Source organism: Agelaius tricolor, unplaced genomic scaffold, assembly GCF_023055355.1.
Source record: "Agelaius tricolor isolate 1412-34295 unplaced genomic scaffold, bAgeTri1.0.p SCAF_25, whole genome shotgun sequence".
NCBI lineage: Eukaryota > Metazoa > Chordata > Aves > Passeriformes > Icteridae > Agelaius > Agelaius tricolor.
In genome coordinates, this window is record NW_027269285.1 from 1,146,474 (window position 1) to 1,167,633 (window position 21,160).

The following is a 21,160-nucleotide window of genomic DNA, read 5'->3' on the forward strand; positions in this document are numbered from 1 at the left end:
CCCTGACAGGCGGCGGGACGGGGCCCAGGGACGGCTCCCTGCACCTCCCGCGTGCTGCCAGGACAGGGAAGGATGCGGGGCACATCTGTGCCCTGCCTCAGGTGGCACCTGAGGGACACCCAGCATTTCTTCCACACCTGAGTGTGGCAGGTTCAACACTGCCACAGGAGGGGGGGTTTTAATCCTGACCTCCCTTCGCCTTCCCTGCCACTGGGGAGATGAGAACAGGCTTACAGCACTTTATTATTTATTTTCCCCCAGCTCTGGTCAATCCTCTTTGCTCTGGCCTGGATCCCTGCTGAGCATCCGAGGCCTCGGTGGCTCCAGGCGCGGGAAGGAGCGGCCGAGGCTCCCTGGCTGCAGCGTGCAGGGCTAAATTTGGCCCCTGTGACTTCCTCTCGTGCGGGACACCCGGGTGGTTTTTCTTGTCTCCTGTTACAGATAATGCAAAGGCCGGTCCTGAAGCAGCAGGGAGGAGGGACAATGGGGACAGAGCAGGGACGAGGGCACACACAGCAGGGTCTCAGCCCTGGCTGTGTTGGCTCAGTGCTGGGCAGGGCACCTCGCTCCTGCAGCACGGTTCTTCACCTTCCCAGGGCATTGCAAAACAGTCCTTGTTCTGTTCCGAGAGATGCCTGCGGTTCTTTCACGCCTCTCAGGGTTTTTTTCCTTGAAACTCCAGTGCCAGAGTCAAGTGGTTATGTCAAAATGTGTTTGCATTTGAAACAAAAAGGAGTTTCTCAGCCGTGTGACCCCAGAGGGAAGTTTGTGACTACGTGTGGGCTTGGCTGCCTGGAGTGGCCCAGCCTGCTTGGGAGCACCTGTAGCTCCAAGGGTCCGTCTGCCTCAGGGAGTCTGGAGCCTGCTCGGATTTGTCCCCCCTGTCTGCACCACAGTAGAGTTCTGTGATGATGCACAGCACTGGAAATTGTAAAATATTGCCCTTGCTCTGCAGAACATCCTAACTGCGCAGCCCCGCGCACCTGTTTGGAGTTTTTTGGTGTTTTTTTGAGAAAAACACCAAAAAAAGGAGCCAAAGGTGTTTGCCAGTGCAGCACTCCACCAGCCCAGCCCGCTCTGCTCATCCCGGACGTTTTTCCCAGCCGCGGTGTGGGATCAGCTGGATCAGTGCACGCCGTGCCCCGTCCTGCCCTGCTCTGAGCGCAGCGCTGCCCCAGGAGAGCCGCAGGACCCCCTCGTTCGGGGACAGGGGACGCCGCTGCCGCCCCTGGCTGTTTCCCTCCCGGCCGCTCGGTTATTTTTGTTAACGCTTATTAAGGAAGACTTGGGAGAGCTCTTTGTTAAGGGCTCACACTCACTTCAATTAAAGGCTAAGAAAACTACCCAAGCGTATCACTGACTCATCGGAGAAATCCCAACCAGCACGTAGCCGCCTAAACTCTGCTCTTGTTTTCACAGCTAGAGCGCCGAGAGGGGACACAGGAACAAAACCTGCAAGACTCGCAGCGACGTCAGACGAGAGGGAAACGGAGCTGGAACCCACTTCCCTCTGGGCAGAGCCGGGCTGGGCCCTCTCGGCCCCTCCTTTGCCTCCTTTACCTCCCGCAGCCCAGGGCTGGGAGCTGGGAGAGCCCCCGGGGGGAAGCACTCGCAGGAGCTCTATTTAGAAAGGGCAAGCCCGTGCCAAACCTGACGAACTTTCCTTTACCCAGAATTATAACTGGAAGTCTAAAAAGCCACAGTGTTTGAAAACACGTGTTTACATTATATATGCCCCAAAGCAGAATAAACAAAGGTTAGATTTGTAAACTCTCCATCTTAATTAAAGCAGCACTGCTTAGGACAAACCCACATAACAGGCGGCTTGAAGTGTTGTGTTATTTAATTTATACCTTGCAGCTCCCTTAGTCATGGAGCTGGGACAGCGATAGCATCAGCAGCCACCCCGCTGTGCAGGCACAGGGAATTTCTAGGGCACTGGGAGCCCGTGGCCCATTTACCACCCTCCCGAGGCTCTGCTTCTCTGCCTTTCAAACTCAAATCTTCCCTCCTGCTCCCTCGGCGCTTCTCACATTGTTAGGAAGGAAGGGAATGCTGCCGGGTTCTCCTGCCTCCAGTGCCAGCTCTGGTGATGGTTGTGGGAAACCTCCCAGGGACAGGCCAGCACCAGAGCTGCCCCTCGGTGCCACAGCCACGCTGTGCCCAGTGCCAGCCCCACGGATCCCCTCTGTCACTGTGCCCAGTGCCAGCCCCACGGATCCCCTGTCACTGTCCCAGTGCCAGCCCCACGGATCCCCTGTCACTGTGCCCAGTGCCAGCCCCACGGATCCCCTCTGTCACTGTCCCAGTGCCAGCCCCACGGATCCCCTGTCACTGTCCCAGTGCCAGCCCCACGGATCCCCTGTCACTGTGCCCAGTGCCAGCCCCACGGATCCCCTGTCACTGTGCCCAGTGCCAGCCCCACGGATCCCCTGTCACTGTGCCCAGTGCCAGCCCCACGGATCCCCTGTCACTGTCCCAGTGCCAGCCCCACGGATCCCCTCTGTCACTGTGCCCAGTGCCAGCCCCACGGATCCCCTGTCACTGTGCCCAGTGCCAGCCCCACGGATCCCCTGTCACTGTGCCCAGTGCCAGCCCCACGGATCCCCTCTGTCACTGTCCCAGTGCCAGCCCCACGGATCCCCTGTCACTGTGCCCAGTGCCAGCCCCACGGATCCCCTGTCACTGTGCCCAGTGCCAGCCCCACGGATCCCCTGTCACTGTGCCCAGTGCCAGCCCCACGGATCCCCCCTCACTGTGCCCAGTGCCAGCCCCACGGATCCCCCCTCACTGTGCCCAGTGCCAGCCCCACGGATCCCCCCTCACTGTGCCCAGTGCCAGCCCCACGGATCCCCTCTGTCACTGTGCCCAGTGCCAGCCCCACGGATCCCCTGTCACGTCCTGCTGACAGCCCTGCTCCGGTTCTGCTGGGCCAGCGTGTGCTTGCACCACTTACAATGGAAACTGTGGCCAAATATTTCAGCTTTGCGGGAACCCCTTTCTGTTCATGCTCTGAGTGCCACAGCAGGCTTTGAATTTCGCAGCTCTGTGGGGCTGGAGAGCCCTCGAGAGTGTAAATAAGCTGCGCTGATGGTGCTGAGAATGTGCTCCCCGCAGGCAATTTCCCTTCAGCTGCTTCCCGAGTTCTGTCTTCTCTGCTTTCTCTCTTTGCAGCCTTCCCTCTCAAAGTGATCAGGGACACTAAACAGAGACAGTGAATTACATCTCTGGGAATCAGGGCTGGAAGCAGAGTGTGCATGCTGGGAGGAACCGTGGGATGGTCCAGCATCCTCAGGAGAGCATCCCACAGCCCCCCACTGCCCGGCTCCTGCTGGACCAGCATCCCTGACCCAGAGCATCCCACAGCCCCTCACTGCCCAGCTCCTGCTGGACCAGCATCCCTGAGCCGCAGTAAAACCAGGGTGGAAGGTGCTGCAGGGACAGACAAGCCATTCACTAGGCAGAGGGAAATGGAAATGGGAACAGAAAGGGAACGGGAAAATGAATGGGAAAAGGCAAAGGCAAAGGCAAAGGAAAAGGAAAAGGAGAAGCTCTGGCCGGATGGCTGCCCACAGCCAGTGCCCATCCCGCCCTGGAGGGTGGCAGCGATGCCCTGTCCTGCCCTGTCCTGCCCGGGCCATCCCCGGCTCGGCGGGAGCGCTGCCACTGCCGGGAGCGCCGGAGCCTGCTCGTAATTAGCGCATGGGAGAGATCGCCTCACTTTCCAAAAGAGGGAAAGAGGATGCAGGGAGGCACCAGGCAGCTCGGCTGGAGCACCGAGAGCAGGACGGCGGGGGAGCAGCGAGGAGCTGCCCCGGGGGAAGGAGCGCTGTCCCCGGGGCTCAGCAGGGATGGCCCAGTCCCTGCTCTGCTTTCCTGGCTGTAGCCCCCAGCCCCGAGGCGCGCTGCTGCGGGGCTGTGTAAGGAGGCAGGGAGGGAAGCCGGAGCAGCCGGGGGGATGCCCAGGCAGGGCAGAGGGGCGGTGGTGCCAGGGCCACTCGCTGCTGCGGCAGGGGGACACCCCCGGCTCCGCTGGGTGCCAGCTGCCACCTCTCTCACCGCGCCAGGGCTCCCCCAGCGCCAGGCAGGAAAAGCCCCGCGGTTACTCCGTGCTTTAGGCATTCCCTGCTGAAAGCATTCCCATGGCAAACCGCCCTGCCACCGTCCCTCCCTTCCCTGCTGCCCCTCCTGCAGCCCCTGTCCCCCCCCAGCCCGGCTGCCACGGGAAACCCTCCCTGCCTCCCTGGGATTTCCCCATCCTCCCCAGTCGTTGCCACCCCGTGAATCCGCGGCTGTGTGCTGTCCCCGGGGCACGGCACGGGCGGATTGTCGCTGTGCCGAGCCCGGCTGTGCCCGCAGCCCCGGCCGCTGCCGTGCCGGGGGCTCTGCGGGGCTCTGTGGGGCCCTCTGGGGCTCTCCGGGGCTCTGTGGGGCTCTCCGGGGCTCTCCGGGGCTCTCCGGGGCTCTGTGGGGCTCTGCGGGATTCTCCGGGGCTCTGTGGGGCTCTGTGGGGCTCTCCGGGGCTCTCCGAGGCTCTCCGGGGCTCTCCGGGGCTCTGTGGGGCTCTGCGGGGCTCTGTGGGGCTCTCCGGGGCTCTGCGGGGCTCTCCGGGGCTCTCCGAGGCTCTCCGGGGCTCTGTGGGGCTCTGCGGGGCTCTGTGGGGCTCTCCGGGGCTCTCTGGGGCTCTCCGGGGCTCTCCGGGGCTCTGTGGGGCTCTGCGGGGCTCTGTGGGGCCCTCTGGGGCTCTCCGGGGCTCTGTGGGGCTCTGCGGGGCTCTGTGGGGCTCTGTGGGGCTCTGTGGGGCTCTCCGGGGCTCTGTGGGGCTCTGTGGGGCTCTCCGGGGCTCTGTGGGGCTCTCCGGGGCTCTCCGGGGCTCTCCGGGGCTCTGTGGGGCTCTCCGGGGCTCTCCGGGGCTCTCCGGGGCTCTGCGGGGCTCTGTGGGGCTCTCCGGGGCTCTGTGGGGCTCTCCGGGGCTCTCCGGGGCTCTCCGGGGCTCTGTGGGGCTCTCCGGGGCTCTCCGGGGCTCTCCGGGGCTCTGTGGGGCTCTCCGGGGCTCTCCGGGGCTCCCTGGGCCCCGCACACGCCGTGCCCGGCCGGGAGCCGCTCGGAGCCTCCTGCGGGCAGGGACAGCGAGCCTGGGGCTGTGTTCGGCCCTGCGGCCGCACGCCGGGAAGTGCCCTTATCCCCTTATCCCCTTATCTCTTCCCACCTCCTTGTCCTCGGCCGTGCCTGGGCTAATCTCTGCTTGGCACCTTGAGCGCCGCAGCTGCCCCGCGCCGCCAGCGCCCAGCGGCTTTTCGTTGTTATTTTTGTTGTTATTTTGGTCACCTCCGTCACAACTTTTTAATTTTTTTTTGGCCATTAAACGGCCGCTGTCGTGTGCGCCCCGGGGAGGGCAGAGCCGCCCCTGGTTGTCACACGGGCCCCGGCGATGCTGCTGGTGTGGCCCGCGGGGTCACCGCCCGTGCCCGTCTGTGGCACCACTGCCACTGCGGGGACACACTGGGGACACCCGGGGCAGCCACACACGGGGCTGGGCACCGGTGCCACATGGCGGGGATTGCCCACACTTCATATCAAACCCGAGGATGGCGGGAAGGTTCGGGCTGGAAAGGACATTGAAAATCATGCAGTTGCACACCCTGCCGTGGCCAGGGACACCTTCCACTAGACCAGGGTGTCCCAAGCTCCATCCTTGAACGCTTCCAGAGATGGACGGGGCAGCCGCAGCTCCTGTGTGTCCTTGTGGTTTACGGGTGTGCACAGACGCGAGGAGATCCCAGCTTTTTCTGTCTCACATGGGACATTTCAGAGCCCTCCTGGCAGGTGCTACCGACCCCTGCTCACCCCTGCCCGGGCTGCCCTCAGCACTCTGCCTTTGCACCCGCTGAACTCTGCTGCTCTCCAGGAAAACTGGTTCCCAGTTTGATTTAAAAACTTCCCGAGCCAGAGCCCGTACCAATTCCTTAGCAGCGCGCAGCTCCGGTTAATCACCAGTGACCATTTTTAGTAATAATTCCTGCGGGGCCAAGGACTGCAGGGAAACATCCGCTCCTGCCTCGCTCCCCTTCCCACCATCTGCCCCGGCTCCTCGCGGGCACGGCGCGTACGGCAGCAGGCACACGGGGTCAGTGCATTTAGGGAAAAACACCACCCCTGAATTAGAGCAGCGCAGGCAGCGAGGAAATCCTAGCGCTAATCCCTGATCTTTCACTGACACACGGCAAAGCTCGGCCGAGCCGGCTGCTCCCCTCCTCCCCAGCCACAGCTGGAGAACACGGATAATGCTGCATTACCTTCCCTGCAGGGCTGCTGCGATTAACAGCGGCAGAGAGCTCCGAAATCCTCCCGGGATGGGGATGGCAGGGATTAATACTCGGCAAGATGCTCCCCCAGGACCATTTGCCAATGCCGTGCCCCATTTTCTTTATTCTTTGCTATTTACTTTTATTTTTTGCTGGGACCTGGGTGGTGTTTAATCTCATTTGGCAGTTATGGATTGTCTCCAAAACAATCAATGTCTGTGCATTCATCTGCATCGCTCAGCTGATCCCACAGGGACGAGCATCCAGCGCCGGCGGGAGCCCCGGGCAGAGCATCCCTGCTCTCACTGGAACCAACTTTGCTCCATGTTTCCAAGGGGGGAAACAAAACCTTTGGTGGTAGCAGGCAGCTCTGCCTCAAATTAATTTCGGTGCCGTCGGGAAAATATCCTGTGTCATTCTGCAAATCAGGCAGAAAATGATGCTCCCCGTGCCTTCCCTCCTGCCTGTGCACTGTACAGACACGCACGTGTGAGGATGGAGAATCAATGCAGCCAGAGCCTGCGCAGCGGGATTCTATCCCCGCGTTTCATCTTGTATCAAAAATCACGACAAAAATACAGCCCTGCCTTTTGTCAGAAGGAAAATACCCAGAGCTCAGCAAACTGCCAAGTTTTCCATGTTGAAATTTGCGCTGGCAGCTGCTCTCCTCATCATCCCGGCCAGTCAAACGCCCCGTGGGATGCAGGCAGCCCCAGAGCCCCGGATCCAGGCTGGCAAACCTTCCCCGGTCGGCATCCGCGTGCTCCGAGCTCCTCAGGATCTGTCACGTCAGCAGCTGCGCAGAGGGCGACCAAGTCATGCGAGAAACGGGCATTTCTTCAAAAAACACAGGACCCGGAGCGTGAATCGCGGCTGAGTCACTGAAACACGAAACTCACTAAAGGGATGAATTAGAGCTATTAGAATATAGAGGTAATTACTCATGAGAACAATGCCCCGCTCCACTCTTTAATGATTACACAAATTAGTGCATAAAATTATGTTAATGGCTCTGCAAGCGGCACATCCACCCAGCCGGCCCGGCGGGAGGGGCCGCAGAGGTGAGGGACCCCCTCAGCCCCCAGGGCAGGGCGAGGGAGCGCCGGGAGAGGCTGCAGCCCATCCTGCGGCTCTGTCCGTCCTGTCCCGCAGCTCTGCCAGGCTCCGTGCCCGTCCTGCAGCTCTCCCCTGCTCCATGCTCATCCCATCCCGCAGCTCTGCCAGGCTCTGTGCCCATCCCGCAGCTCTGCCAGGCTCTGTGCCCGTCCTGTCCTGCAGTTTTGCCGGGCTCTGTGCCCATCTCATGGCTCAGCCAGGTTCTGTGGCCATCCCACGGCACTGCCAGCCTCTGTGCCTGTCCTGCGGCTGTGCCCAGCTCCAGGACCCTCCTGCAGCTCTGCCAGGCTCTCTGCCCATCCTGCAGCTCTGCCCTGCTCCATGCCCATCCCATCCCGCAGCTCTGCCAGGCTCTGTGCCCATCCCACCCCACAGCTCTGCCAGCCTCTGTGCCCATCCCATCCCGCAGCTCTGCCCTGCTCCATGCCCATCCTGCAGCTCTGCCAGCCTCTGTGCCCATCCCATCCCGCAGCTCTGCCCTGCTCCATGCCCATCCTGCAGCTCTGCCCTGCTCTGTGCCCATCCTGCAGCTCTGCCGGGCTCCGTGCCCGTGCTGTCCCATGACTCTGCCAGGCTCTGTGCCCATCCCATCCTGCAGCTCTGCCGGGCTCCGTGCCCATCCCATCCCATCCTGCAGCTCCGCCAGGGCAGCACAAAGCACTGCAGGGACCACGCAGGGCAGGTGGGTGCATCACTGGCTCACCTTCAGAGAGGGATTTTAGGGAACGCTTATTACCCAGGGAACTGCCTGGAATCTTCATTTTCCCCAATAATTCAGCTTTCCGTTTGAAACCGCTCCAAGTGCAATTCCAGACAAATCTGCTCTTCCCGTGCAGGTGCAGCCGGGATCATTCTGCACTCGGCATGGGGGACTCACCAAAGCTGGAGCTGTTCTAAGCCAGTCTAGAAATTACTCTAATTTTGCTGCACAGCTAAAACCTCTGCTGTTATCAGGAGCAAGAAACCTCACAGCACAACCAACACACACAGATCAATGAAAGGATCTCCTGTTCTAAAGCAGAAGTTTCTGTTCGAAAAAAAACCCAACCCAAACAAACAGAAAAAAAAGCCCCAAACTGTGGTTTCTGGGAGAAACCACAAGTTTTCTAACCGTTTCTATTTCGGAGCTGGTGCTGGCTTTATGAAGCACGGGGCTATCAGGACGCTGTGCGATGGAGGAGCAGAGACTCCCTGGGTCCGCAGGCGCTGCCCGGAGCGCTGGCCGCACAAAGGAGGCAGTATCGGGCCGGGCTCCGGCAGCTGCGGGCCCAGGCCGCCACGGAGGGGCCGCCAGCCCCGGGCGCACAATCGGCCTCAGTTGTACCAACAAAGCGGCACTATCGGGACAGATTCCCTGCGGGAATGGGGCAGCTCATCCCGCACTAACCGGCGGGGAACGCTCCCTGCTCGCTGTGCAGCAGGAACTCACCTGCTCTGGGTCAGGAGAGGGGGCTGCGTTTGGTGTCCCCTGCAATTCCATTTCCCCACCCCTTCTCTCTCTTCAGAGAGAATGGACTCTCAAAATATTTAGTTTCAGGAAGAACACATTGATGAAAGAAGACACCTTGCCTTGGTTGGCATCTGTTGAAATGCAAGCAAACACCTTCCTGGAAGAGGTGCTGGTGGAACAGCCTGTTCCCACTAATGCACAAAGATACTGAAACCAGTGCCAGCTTTGCCCCCAGCCCAGCCAGGCCGGTGGATGGCTCCCAGGAAGCAGATTCCCCACGGGGGAAGCCAAACAGGCACTTACCAGATTCACTTTCACCCTTGGAGAAGCTGAAGGGCAAAGGAGATGGCAGCAGGCTCCCCGGGTAGTGCCAGGCACGAGTGTTGCTCCCAAAACTCACCAACTCCTCATCATCCCTGTCACAACGTTAATGAACTCATAACGTGGTATAATTAAAAACTGAGAGTGTGTCAGGAGGCACAGCCTCCTCCAGTTAACTTCTCCTACTGCTGTCAAACCTGGTTCATAGCACATTTCTGAGATATTAATTTAATTCCTCTATTTTATGTCAATCAGAGAACATGATGTTCCCCCCGAGGACGGTGGAACACGCTGGATCAGAATCTGAAATTAAAACACGGGGCACTTGGGGAAAGCCTTGCCTCACCCTGTGGTTTCCCTGCTCCAGCACTGCCTGGCTGCTCACAGCACGGTGATGGAAACAATTTATGGGGGAAAAGGGAATGCATGAGAGCTCCACACTGGGAGCAGGTTTATTACAGGATCTCACAGACACCACAGCTGGGACACAGAGAACAAAGTGAGTGGGTGATGCTGGGGCAGGAACAGACCAGCAGCTCCTCCTGCAGTGAGCCCAGCTCTCCCCTTGGAGGGGGAAAGCCAAAACAAGGGAGAACCCAGGAAGGCTCTGTTCCCTCCCATTCTCCAGGTGAGATGGAAAGGATCCTCTCCTCTCCACGGGGAGGATTGCAGCCTTCTGGCACAGGTGTGGTCCCCACCAGCTCTGAGACTCCAGTCAGCAGCTTTGCAGGAAGGTGACACTCCACAGATCCCAAAGCAGAGAACACTGTGCAGCCATCTCCTCTTCCTGGGTGTCAGTGCCCTCCTGGAGCATCCACAGCGTGATCCAAACCACTGAGATAATCTCAGGAGCAAAAAATCCTCACATAGCTCCTGCTCCAGTGGTTGATCCACACACAGGTGAGACTTGGAGCACATCCTGCACCCACCAGAAGCAGGCTTGACAAACTACAGCCTTGCTGCAGCTCCAGCACACACACACCTTGCACGGGGAATTCCGAGTTCCAGCCTTCCTGCACACGCCTTCACAGGGAATTCCATGTCCCAATTGGCTGAATTGCCCCTGAAGTTGGTGCTCCACACATCAATGAGCTCCTGGTGCCCCTGCCTAGAGCCAGCAGCTCTGCCTGCACTCCCTGCTCAGCTGTTTCAAAGCGATCCCTCAGGAGTGCCAGTGGGTCACTCCTCCTGCCCGTGGGGCCTTTGAGAGGGATCCTCTCCAAACTCCAGTCCTGGCACACCAAACTCTTCAGGTTTTTCTTTGTGAAACACCCTGAGCACACCTGTACCCATTAAAACCCCTTTCACTTTCCTTCACCAGCAATGGAACAGATCCATGCCCAGTGGAGTTGGGGTTTTGGGTTGAAGTTCACCTTTGCTGCCCAGCTCCCACCCGTGTGCCATGGAGCCCCCACTGCCATTTCCCACATCCTCCTCTGGTAAGCACAGCCCAGCCTTCCAGGGCCAGAGCCTGCTCTGGGCACCCAAGGGAGCCAAAGGGGGAAGGAAGGTCCAGCCTGGCCCCAGGGGTCACCCCAGATCCCAACTCCTGCTCCCTCCTCCATCCCCCCACAGCAGGGACGGTCACACAGACCAGTTCTGCCCCATTCATGCCCAGGACAAGCCCATGTGATCTCCTATCAACACTCCCTCCTTTAAACACGGAATTCATTCTTTTCCCCTCCCCGTTGCTGGATTCCACCCATTTCCCAGGGAACTGATCCTTTATTGAGGAGAAGCTCAAACATGGATGTTTCCTGTGGAACACTCCAGCTCTGTTCCACACAAAAGGCTTTTGTCCGGGCCCCAACGCGAGGGTGAGACTGCGACCAACAATGACACGGGCGTGTTTTTGTAAAAATTTTATTTGTCAAAGAAAAAAAGCAATGGCCAATTGAAACCTACGTCATCTTTAACTCCAATTTTGGTCTTTAAATTTAGACAAATGACTTATTTACTTTTTTTTTTTAAAACAAACCCCCCTTTTTCCCCTTTAAGGTTTACCATCTACTCGTGCTGAATCCTTCCAAGGAGATTGCTCCAGCGTACCTCTCCAGGTCCTCGCTTTGCTCCTTTTACCAAAAAAATGCAAAACTCCATCGTGCATCTTAAGGGCTCCAATCGTCAAAAATAGGAAAAAAAAATATCTTTGGAATAGCCAATTGAGTTGAATAAAAAAATCCACACGAATGCGGTTTGGTTGGGGCAGGAATCCACTCCTATGTTCCTGGTAATTTGATCCCGCTCCATGAATCCTTGTAATTCAGCCTCCCTATCCTATCCACATTATGATTTGAATCCAATGATCCAGCTCCAAGGATTGGGATCCAGTGAGCCCTCTCCAATCCAAACCTTTATAACCAGCAAAACCAAAAAAGAGGAGGCAAAAAGTTAGATACTGTAATGAAAAAATAGGATTCTGGGGAATGATCAGTTATGTTTGCCATCAATAAATGCAGATGTACAGTAATAACTATCAATTCCCCAAAACAAACTTTCCAATGGTGATGCTCAGATAATTTCTTTAGAAATGTTAATTACTATTTGGAGGAAACATTGTAAATATTTACAATATGTCAACTGGAAATGCCAACATACTCAGCGCATTGGTGGGTACGAGGTTTTGTGGTTGTAAAAAATGGTTTTTACTAAACTGGAAAAGCTTTAACTGCTCGGTCTATCCACCTACTATGGAATGGCTGGACTACAGCTGCACTCCCAGCTGGAGGGAACGTTAACAATCGGTGTTTTCACACGGATCGTGAGTCAATCGTGAATTAGTCTGAGGGGGCAGGGCTGAGACTTAAGTTATTCCCCACTAGGTTTGCTATTTTTATTTTGCTTTCATTCTGGTACTTATAAAAATGCAACAGCCACGCTGTATCAGTCACACAGAGGACATGCAGATTTTAGCAGTATTGATATTATACTCTGATTGCAAGTTCTACTACAAGTGTACGGATACTACGGACATGGACACTTGTAACCAAACGCTGCGGGACAAATAAACCAATGCTCCCCCCCGGCCCGTTATTCCTTTAGAAAACTAGAATGGAATAGAGAATTACAAAAGCAGGGATCTGGCCACAATTGCCCCCCCAGAGAAGGAAGTTTTAAAAGAGAAGAGCAATGGCAGCCTGCGGTCACGAGGACATGCCTGAAGCCACACGTGGGGACACGTAGGTGCTCGGCCTCAATTCCCCTGTCTCTCAGTATAAGGTCAATACTGCCAAGTTCATCTGTGACAATAGCACTTGGAGTCATACCATTGCCTCCATTATTGATCTGATCCTCCTCAATCCTCCTTTTGACAATCCTAAAATGATTGACATGTGCTCCACAATCCTTTAATCCAAAGCATTCTTAATCCATCTCTTCAGATATGTCTACAGAAAGACACACGAAAAGGCAAGATAAAATGTAAGATCCCCCAGAAGAGACAAGTTAGCCACAAACATCCCAACATCCCCAGCTCGTCTCGACCACAGCGGAACACTGAGACATTTACACAGCAATACCACAGCTCCAAGAATGTTGGTATTGAACTAGAACTAAACCAGAACAATCCTGACTGACAGCAATTAAAATACAATTTACCAAAGACAGGAGGGGAATGTCGGTGTCGAGGAGCAAATACTCACTAGGGATTTTACACAAGAATGCAATTCAACACTTCAGCCAATTTGAGTAAAACAGTTGGAATTTAAAAAAAATAAATGAAAGACTGTACTAAGTAAAGGAAAACTGTATACAACATGGGGTTCTACAAAAAGATCAGAGCTAGAGTGATGTTTATGTACGAGATCGGGATCTGCTGTGGCGGGGAGAGTAGCGTGGAGATCCTCTGCTTCTTCTTGGGGAATAACTGCGGCTTCTGCTGTTGCTGCGACTACGGCTCCTGCTACGACTACGGCTGCGGGACCGAGATCTTCCATAGCTTGGGCTTCTTGGGCCATCAACTTTAACACGGATGTAGGCAGTTTCTCCCTATTGGATAGACAGAACTTTCGATTGAAACGTCGAGGCTTCAGGGCCATGTTTCAGGCATGCTGACAGACTGCAGACAGCGTTACTACGGCCGGGACAGACAGCAGAGCTTACACGTCTATGTCCAGGCTGGCCACACACTTATTTAGCTGCTCCGTAACCAAACAATGACCACCACGCGTTCCTTACCTTCACATCCTACTGTTAAGCCCCTTGTATCCAATTCTGGCCAAAGAAAGTAAGTGTGATACCTACCTCGTGAGATCTAAATTTAGTGTTATCCAGCTTTCGCACAGCGTAGGTCATGTCTTCCTTCCGCACAAACTCCACGACACCAGTGCCATCTCGGAAAACATCAGCATAACATACATCACCTGCTTCACGCATGTGATCCTTTAAATCCTGCCAACTTCCACTTGGAGGCAGCCCTAGAGAAAAACCAAAACGTGACTTTAAAACAAGATTAGAGCCTCACCTCCCGCATTACGGCAGCAAAAGCGCAGCGAAGGAGAGGAGCGCTCAGCACCGCGGGGACAGCACCGCTCCCCTCCCAAAGCACACGGGGCCACGCTTTTTAAGGAGAAGCTCGCAGCAGCACCGCGCCCGCAGGACCCCGGGGGAGCACTCAAGCTGAGAGAGAGCAATGACTCACCCGAGACGATCACTCTGTACTCCGAGCGCCGGGACGGGGGGCCGTACCTGCCCCGGGGGGCTCCTCCCCCCCCGCCGCCGCCGCCTCCTCTGCCGGTGCCGCGGCCGCTCCGGGGGAACTCCACGCGGAGGCGATACCCATCGTAGTCGTAGCCGTCCCGCCCGTAGACGGCGTCCTCCGCGTCCCTGCGGGCGGCACGGGGCGGGCGGTGAGCGCGGCCGCCGCACCGCCCGCCTTTGTTCCCGCTTCCCGCCCGCCTCTCCCCGCCCGCCGCCTGGCCGGGCCCCGTTAGCGCGGCCCGGGCCGCGGGGCAACGCTCCCGGGCGGGCACCGACGGCTCCGCGGGGCTGGGGGACCCGGGGCAGCGCCAGAGGGCCTCACCTGGGGTCCTCAAACTCGACGAAAGCGAAGGGCGGGCCCCCGCGGCGGTTCTTCAAGTCGATGTCGCGGATGGCGCCGTACTTGTAGAACACGTCCTCGATGTCCTTGGTGCGGATGTCGGGGGGCAGGTTCCCCACGTAGATGCGGCAGTCGTTGTTGCCGGCCGGGCCGCGGATGACGCCGCCGCCGGACATGGCGAGGTCGGCAATGTTTGCGGCGGCGCGGGGCGGTGCGGGCGGCGCGGGGCGGCGGTGGCGGGGCCGGGCCGGGCTCTCGGAGCGCTCGTCACCTCCCCCGACCGCCGCTTCAAAATGGCGCCCGCGGCTCCGCTCGCGCTGCCTCTGCGCGCACCGATCTCACCCCGGGACGCAGCACCGGCCGCAGCACCGCCCGCGCTCACGGCGGACCAGCAGCGCACGCGTCTTCCGCCGCGCCCTCGCTCTTCCGCCCCGCGCATGCGCGGTTCCACCGCAAAGTAGTCCCTCGGTTCTCGCCGCCTCGGAGAAGCCGAGTCCGTGCGGGGGGCCGCAGCTGCGGGGCGCGGGGCTGCGGGAGCTCGATTATAACGTGGGGAGCCTGCGGTCCCCGCGGCAGATGAGAGACGCTCCTCCCGCCAGCGGCTTAAACGGCGGAGGCCGCGTGACGTCACGTCCGGTGCGGCGCCCCGCGCCTTTAGGCCCGGCCGGGGATGGCGCGGCCCACAATGCACCGCGCGGGACGGCGGGCGCGCTTGGCGCCAAGCGCGGGGCGCCTCCCACAATGCATCGCGGGCGGGCCGCCATGGCGCTTGTCTCGGTGTCCCCGCTCTGTCCTCGGTGTCCCCGCTGTGTCCCCGCTGTGTCCCCCGGGTGGTCCCGCTGTGGGCTGATGGGCTCGTTCAATGCGCTGTCCCGGTGTGCCGTGCCCCGGGACAGGAGAAAAGCGCTGTGCCCGCTCCCCGGGGGGCAGGACCCAAAATGGCCGCTCTGGGGGCTCAGGGGGGCACCGAGCTCACTCAGCTTCTTCAGGGTTTAAATCTCCTGGGTTTGGGACTTTGCCCCGCTCGCGGTGTGTCTGCCATTGCTGAACCCATGGGATGGTTCTTGGGGCTCTTTCATCCAACATGATGGGCTTGAGCAAAATAAACTTTAGGGGTGGGCTTGACTTGGTGTCTCAGTTAATAAAAGTGGAGGAACAAAAAGCGTTAAAAATTGGGGCAGAGTTGCATCCCGAGTGGATGCATTTGAGAACTCTGCTGAGGGCTGCTTGCTCCTGCTGAAGAATGTTCTATATTTATGAAGGTTTAATGTAGGGTCACATGAAAAACAGACTCAATGCAAAAAAGGATATCCTGGGGAAGAAGCAGGACGAGAATCCCCCAATATGTTTGTTTATAAAATTATAATTTGAATAAAGACACTTTAAAATAACTGGAGTACTCTGCATTGTCACAAAGCCCTCAGAGATGTGTTAAAGCAGCTTCAGAGTGAGAAACCACTTCCATGTGCCCCTGTCCACGAGGTAATACAAAAATGCGAGTGAGCTCGTGCTAAAAATTACTGAAATAAATGATCTTGTGCAGTCTAGGTGTCTGTCACTGATGGATCCCTGGCTGTTTGTATCAGCACAAGACCCATGTGGTGCTGGAGAGGTTCAGCCACCGAAACCACCATGAGGGGTTAAAAGTGTCAGAGTGTGGAGAGAAACCTTTTAGGCTGATGAGTTCATTAAGGGATTGTGAAAAATGCATCCTGCCTCTTCCTGGCTGCCCTCATTTGTCACATTTGTTAATGACAAATGCATATTCCTCTGGAAAAGCAGCAGTGGGGTGGCTGGCAGGAAGGGTGTGCAGTGTGACATCAGGACTCTGTGGCTGTCACAGGTGCTGCTCGTTTTCTCCCCCAGGGTTTTTAAGGAGGAATGTCCCTGTTGGGTCACCAAGGGGTTAAACAGCAGCAGAGGGGGGTGAGAGAGCCCATCCTCACAAGAGGCAAAGGGTAAATTCCCCCATCCCGTCTGGGGATGTTCTCACCTGAGACAGAGTTTTGGGGTTTCAGTTCTCTTTGTAGTGGGACACAACATGGGGAACAGCAACCGCAGCCATGGATCTGTGTAACCTCAGGGGGTAATCTGGGGGAAATAATGGTCTTTTAAGATTATTTAACAAGCTACTCGCAATTTAACCAGCTGTTCAGCTCAGCAGAAACACTTTTTGGAGTTCCCATCCCTGGCAGTGTCTGAGGAATGTCAGGATGTGACACTCAGTGGTGACAGGGTAGGCGCGGGTCAAGGACTGGACTCGGTGATCCCGAGGTCTTTTCCAGCCTCTGATTCAGGGATTCTGTGATCCCTGGCAGTGCCCCAGGCCAGGTTGGACAGGGCTTGGAGCAGCCTGGGACAGTGGAAGGGGTCCCTGCCCATAGCAGGGGTGGCACTGGGTGAGCTTTAAGGCCCCTCCCAACCCAAACCCTTCTGTGATATTAAAAACACCTAACAAGTCCCCTCCCCACATAAAACCCCACGAAGATCCTGATTTTGCTTGTCCCAGGTGTAGGGAAACGCCATCCCTTGCCAAGAAATTAGTCTCTGTTTTATAAAACTCATTAAAACCACTGAAAGTTATTCTTAAAGGCATAATAAACCAATGGTAGGTCTGCCTGCTTGGTGAAAACCCTGTTGCATAATTTCTTTTGTGTCTTAATAATCCTCATAACTGCTTTAAATGATTCTCTTAATTACCTTAATGAAGTGTCTCTTTATAGAAGTATTAGATGTTTTCTTCCTCATTACCTTCCTCAGGTCTGTGTTGTCACTGGACTGTTTAGTTGGATATGCTGCACAATACTTATTTCTCAGAGTCATTTTTGCCTTTCTAGCAAAACACAAATGTGGGGAATTAATAAGTTATGTAGAAAATAAATTCCTGGGAAGGCAAAGGCAAATAATCTTGCTAAAAAAAGAAGCTAACCACTGTAAAATGTCAAGTTTTTGTCCTCAAAATGGGAGCAATGGAAACCAGGGCTCTCCAAAGGAGAATAATGCAAATATTGCCCACATAACATCATTGCTTTTTGTTATTGCTGATGGAGCTTGGGAAGCAGGAGGTTTCCCAAGCAGAGCTGCAGGGCTGGGGCTGTGGCCCACGCCTCTCATCGCCCAGCTCTGTCACAGAGAACCTGTTTGTCCTAATCCAGCTGGATTGGTCCTGACTAATCTTACTGTGTTGCAAAATAACAGTTCATCAAAGCCCAGATTGTTTGGGACAAAAGGGTCGTTTTCTTAACAGGCATCTGAAGTCTTTTATTTTTTTAAGAACTGAGGGATGAACTGTCCAAACTTGCCATTTCCCTCCTGTAACTGTCCTTTGGAATCTGCTGCTGGAGGGCTTTCCTTGGCATTTCACCACTAACTTGAAACCACACAGGTTGTGTCTTTGGAGGTGAAATACAAAGCTGATATTTTGTGTGTGTGTGTGTGTGTCCATTTTAAATAGTGCTTCAAAGTGATCAAACTTACTGTTTTGCATGTAGGAAAAGGATGCAAAAATACCAGTCTGACTTTTTCAGAGAAACTCTGGGCTTAAGATAAGACAAGGAAAGTGTGTGTAAGCTTGAAAAGAATTCCCATAGCAGCGGATGGTGACAGAGCTCGTTTTGTTTATGCAGATTTAACTGTAAGCAAAGAGATTTCCTCTGCACATGCTGGGGCATGTCTGGATGCAAACAGAAAACACAGCACACTGCCAGTGGGAGTTTTTCCTGGAAGCCAGCCCAAAAGGACACACACGGGTGGAGACTAAAAGGAGAAAAGCCAGACGAGCAGAGGTAACGCCACCGGAATTCAAATTGTCCCAGGTGGATTGAGAATGCTCATTTTTTAAATTTCCAAACCCTGCTGTTTTCCCTTTGTGAGAGCAGCCACACCATACAGGTGGCCCCATGATGTGCTCAGATCCAAGGTCCCCAGAGCAGAGTGACGGGGCACAGGGAAGCAGAATCAATTAAATTGTGTGTGGTTATTTGTTGGGCTGGTAGCAATAAAAGGTTAATTTTAAAAAATTAAAAATAATAAAAATCATGGGTTTGCTGAGATTTCTGCAGTCTTGTTTTCATGTTACTTGGATTTGCAGCGATTCCCACATGCCAGCACACCATGGCTGGAGCTGGGAGGGAAAGGGGCAGCAGTTAGCGCAGACCAGAAAGTTTCAGTGAGCCCCCCCAATCCATTTTCATGGATTTATTTCCCTTGGAAGGCTTTTCTGTTCATCCTGAGCTCTGCCATTGCTCCCTGCCTCCCGCTGTCACCGAATATCGTGGCAGCTGCTTGCATTGCTCTTCCCTCTCCCTGCCTGGTGGGATGCTCCAGGGCCTGACGAGGAGAGGGAGGAAAATGAATGCAAACTGTCAATGTAAATAAACCTGCTGACATTTATTCCTGCTAAGGAATAAATAAGTGGAAAGGAGCGAATCCATTTGGGTCGCTCATTTCAGAGGGAACCTCGTGGTTTGCGGGGACTGGGCAGCGAGGGTTTTCCTGCAGCTTCTCCTTTTCCTTTTGCTGTTTTTATTTCCCTGTGCATTTTCCTGGAGTTGCCTCCTTTCCCCTCGATGCATTCCCACACTCCAGGCGTGTGGCACACAGCTGGCTGTGCCATCCACACTGGGATCTGGTGAGGAGTCACTGCCACAGCGCACGGGTGGCACAGCTTGGGGCTCACCAGCCCCTCCTGGCTCTTCCCTTCCCACCACCTGTGTTCCAGCTGGGAGTGAGCAGTGCCATCCTGACACAGGGAGCTGAAACTGTGTTTGTCCATTAGAGGTATTGATTGCTTCTTATCTGGCCATGGTGTGGCATCTGTCACCATCCCTGCCAGGACACCGCAGGGCCACGGCCAGCAGGAGCTCCGCACTTACACATCCCCGGGATGTCTCTGTGGGGGCCATGCCGCCCAGCCAAGCCTTGGGAGCGTGGATAGAGCTGGATCTCTTTGTTCTCCAAAAATAACCCAGATTTGCCAGGCCTGAGTGGTTTTTAAAAGGAGGTTTTCCATTAGCTCTCCGTGGAGAGCCGCTGGCAGCGCTGCCGACGTCCCCGCTCCCTCCCCGGCTTTCAGCACCACACAGCCCCTGTGGCATCAGTGTGGGCTTGCTGATTTTATTTAACACAAGGAACTACAACGAGAGAGAAATGCATTAAGATTGGTTTCTAGCAGAATATTTTAAAATACAAATAAAGTTTTTGGAGCCGTTTTGTGGGCGCTGTAACTTTATGTAAACACTGGAAGAGGCAAGGGACTGTGATAACCATGTGAAACAAAAACTCACAGAGACCAGGGTGGGAGGGACACTGGGCCATATATTTTTCCTGTTGAGGCTCAATGAAAGGCAAATAAACGAGGAAAAATAAACTCAACGTTTACAAAAGGGCCAGCGTGGGAGCAGCTGCCAAGGTCCGGAGCAGTTTGCTGATCCCAGTGTCCAGGTACTGCTGAAAGGATTCTGCCCCCACTGGAAATCCTGTTCCACAGCATTTTATTATCCAGACATCCCTAATCTAGGAAACCTCATGGTTCATATCCCACTAACTCTTAAGGAGAAGGATGCAAAGTAAGTGCTTTTCAATGAGCAGGTTAAAAGATGTGTCAGAAATTAGGAGTGGAGCCCCAGCAGCGGCTGTTCCATGCTCTGCTCTGCAATGCAAAGAAAAAACAAGACAATTTGATTTACGTGTAATACTGGACTTGCTGTACCACCATAGCCCAACTAAAACATGAAATAGAATCTATTTTTTTCCTTTCCCTAATAGGCCTTTTAGGTGCAGTTTCTTGAGAGCAGTAAATAGGAATATCAGGCCTTTGTCAGCCACGTGTCTGTGCAGGGCTGTGCTCTCCTCCCACGGATATTCCTGGGCCGTGGGACCTAAGCAGTTACAACATTCCCGTAATCAAACCAGCACCTTTGCTGCAAGCTTTGGCAACGTTTGGCTGGAAGCCTCTGCTCTTTGCTGGCCATGAAGTGCATTCCTGACACCTCTCCCTGTGTATCCATGATAACAATCTCCTCAGACCAGGCATGGGGCTGACACTGCCCAGTTACTCCCACCCTGGGAATTGTCAAGCAGGGCATGGGGTGCACTGGCAGCTCCAGACAGAAATTTCCCTGGCTTGTCCTGGAGATGCCAGTTGAGGTGGATATGGGCTGTGCTCCCCTCTCTACCTGCTCCTGCCCTCGTGCCCTCACTGAGCCTTTGGGTTGTGCTGCTCAGAGCAGTGCCCTGCACGAGGACAGCCCTTCCCTCTGCATTTCCAAGGCTGATTAAGCAGGAGGCAGAGTAGCCTTAAGCATTCCTCTAATTAAAACAAAATCCCTTATGGCCTCTTATGTACAGACAGATATTACAGACCTAAGGGTTGTATAAAGTGTATATTTATTGATCAGATCAGCTGTTGCAGCTCCTTCTGTAGAGTTCAGTGAGAGCATCACCATGAGCAGGCTGGTGAGGAGGGTAGGAGGGAGTTTGACTTGAGCTCTCAAGTGCTGCCAGCCCAGGGCCAGCCTGTGGGTACTGCCTGCTGTGAATACATTTATACACATTTGTGTACATTTATGTACATTGACATACACAGCTGCCCAGCTAGGCATCACCTCCAACACCCATGCTTTCCCTGGCTGGTCCCTGGGTATGCTTTGTGGAGTTGTACCACAGGGGGTTGTTTCTGAGCCCACTCAAATGGCTGGTTTTTTTGATTGCAGGAAGGCAAAAGCATTTCTGGTAAAGCTTGGGAGTGATTGAAGGACAGAACATACTTTCCAGGGAGAAGCAACCACTTGAAAGCTTTTGCAGGCTGAGATTTTGTGCTCAACAAGTTGCTCCAATTTGAAGCAGAATCCTAAGAAATGTGAGTGTGTGGTGGAAATGTCTGCAGGCCTGGATTAAAGCAGTGCTGGCAGATGAGGCTGTAGCTTCCAC

At 55.4% G+C, this 21,160-nt stretch overlaps 1 protein-coding gene and 1 long non-coding RNA gene across 2 annotated transcripts; one reads left to right on the forward strand and one right to left on the reverse strand.

Annotated features, from left to right (window-relative positions):
* Nucleotides 1–5,172: 5,172 nt before the first annotated feature.
* Nucleotides 5,173–11,157, forward strand: LOC139599915 (uncharacterized). Its single transcript, XR_011682361.1, has 2 exons — nucleotides 5,173–7,238; nucleotides 8,258–11,157. It is a non-coding gene; the product is annotated as an uncharacterized lncRNA (long non-coding RNA).
* SRSF1 (serine and arginine rich splicing factor 1) lies at nucleotides 11,040–14,723 on the reverse strand. The gene is made up of 4 exons (XM_071447636.1): nucleotides 14,213–14,723; nucleotides 13,832–14,016; nucleotides 13,435–13,607; nucleotides 11,040–13,179 (listed from the first exon to the last, which is right to left on the reverse strand). Exons 1-4 carry the CDS (start codon nucleotides 14,404–14,406, stop codon nucleotides 12,985–12,987), a joined length of 747 nt encoding a protein of 248 aa, XP_071303737.1. The 5' UTR covers nucleotides 14,407–14,723; the 3' UTR covers nucleotides 11,040–12,984.
* Nucleotides 14,724–21,160: the final 6,437 nt, after the last annotated feature.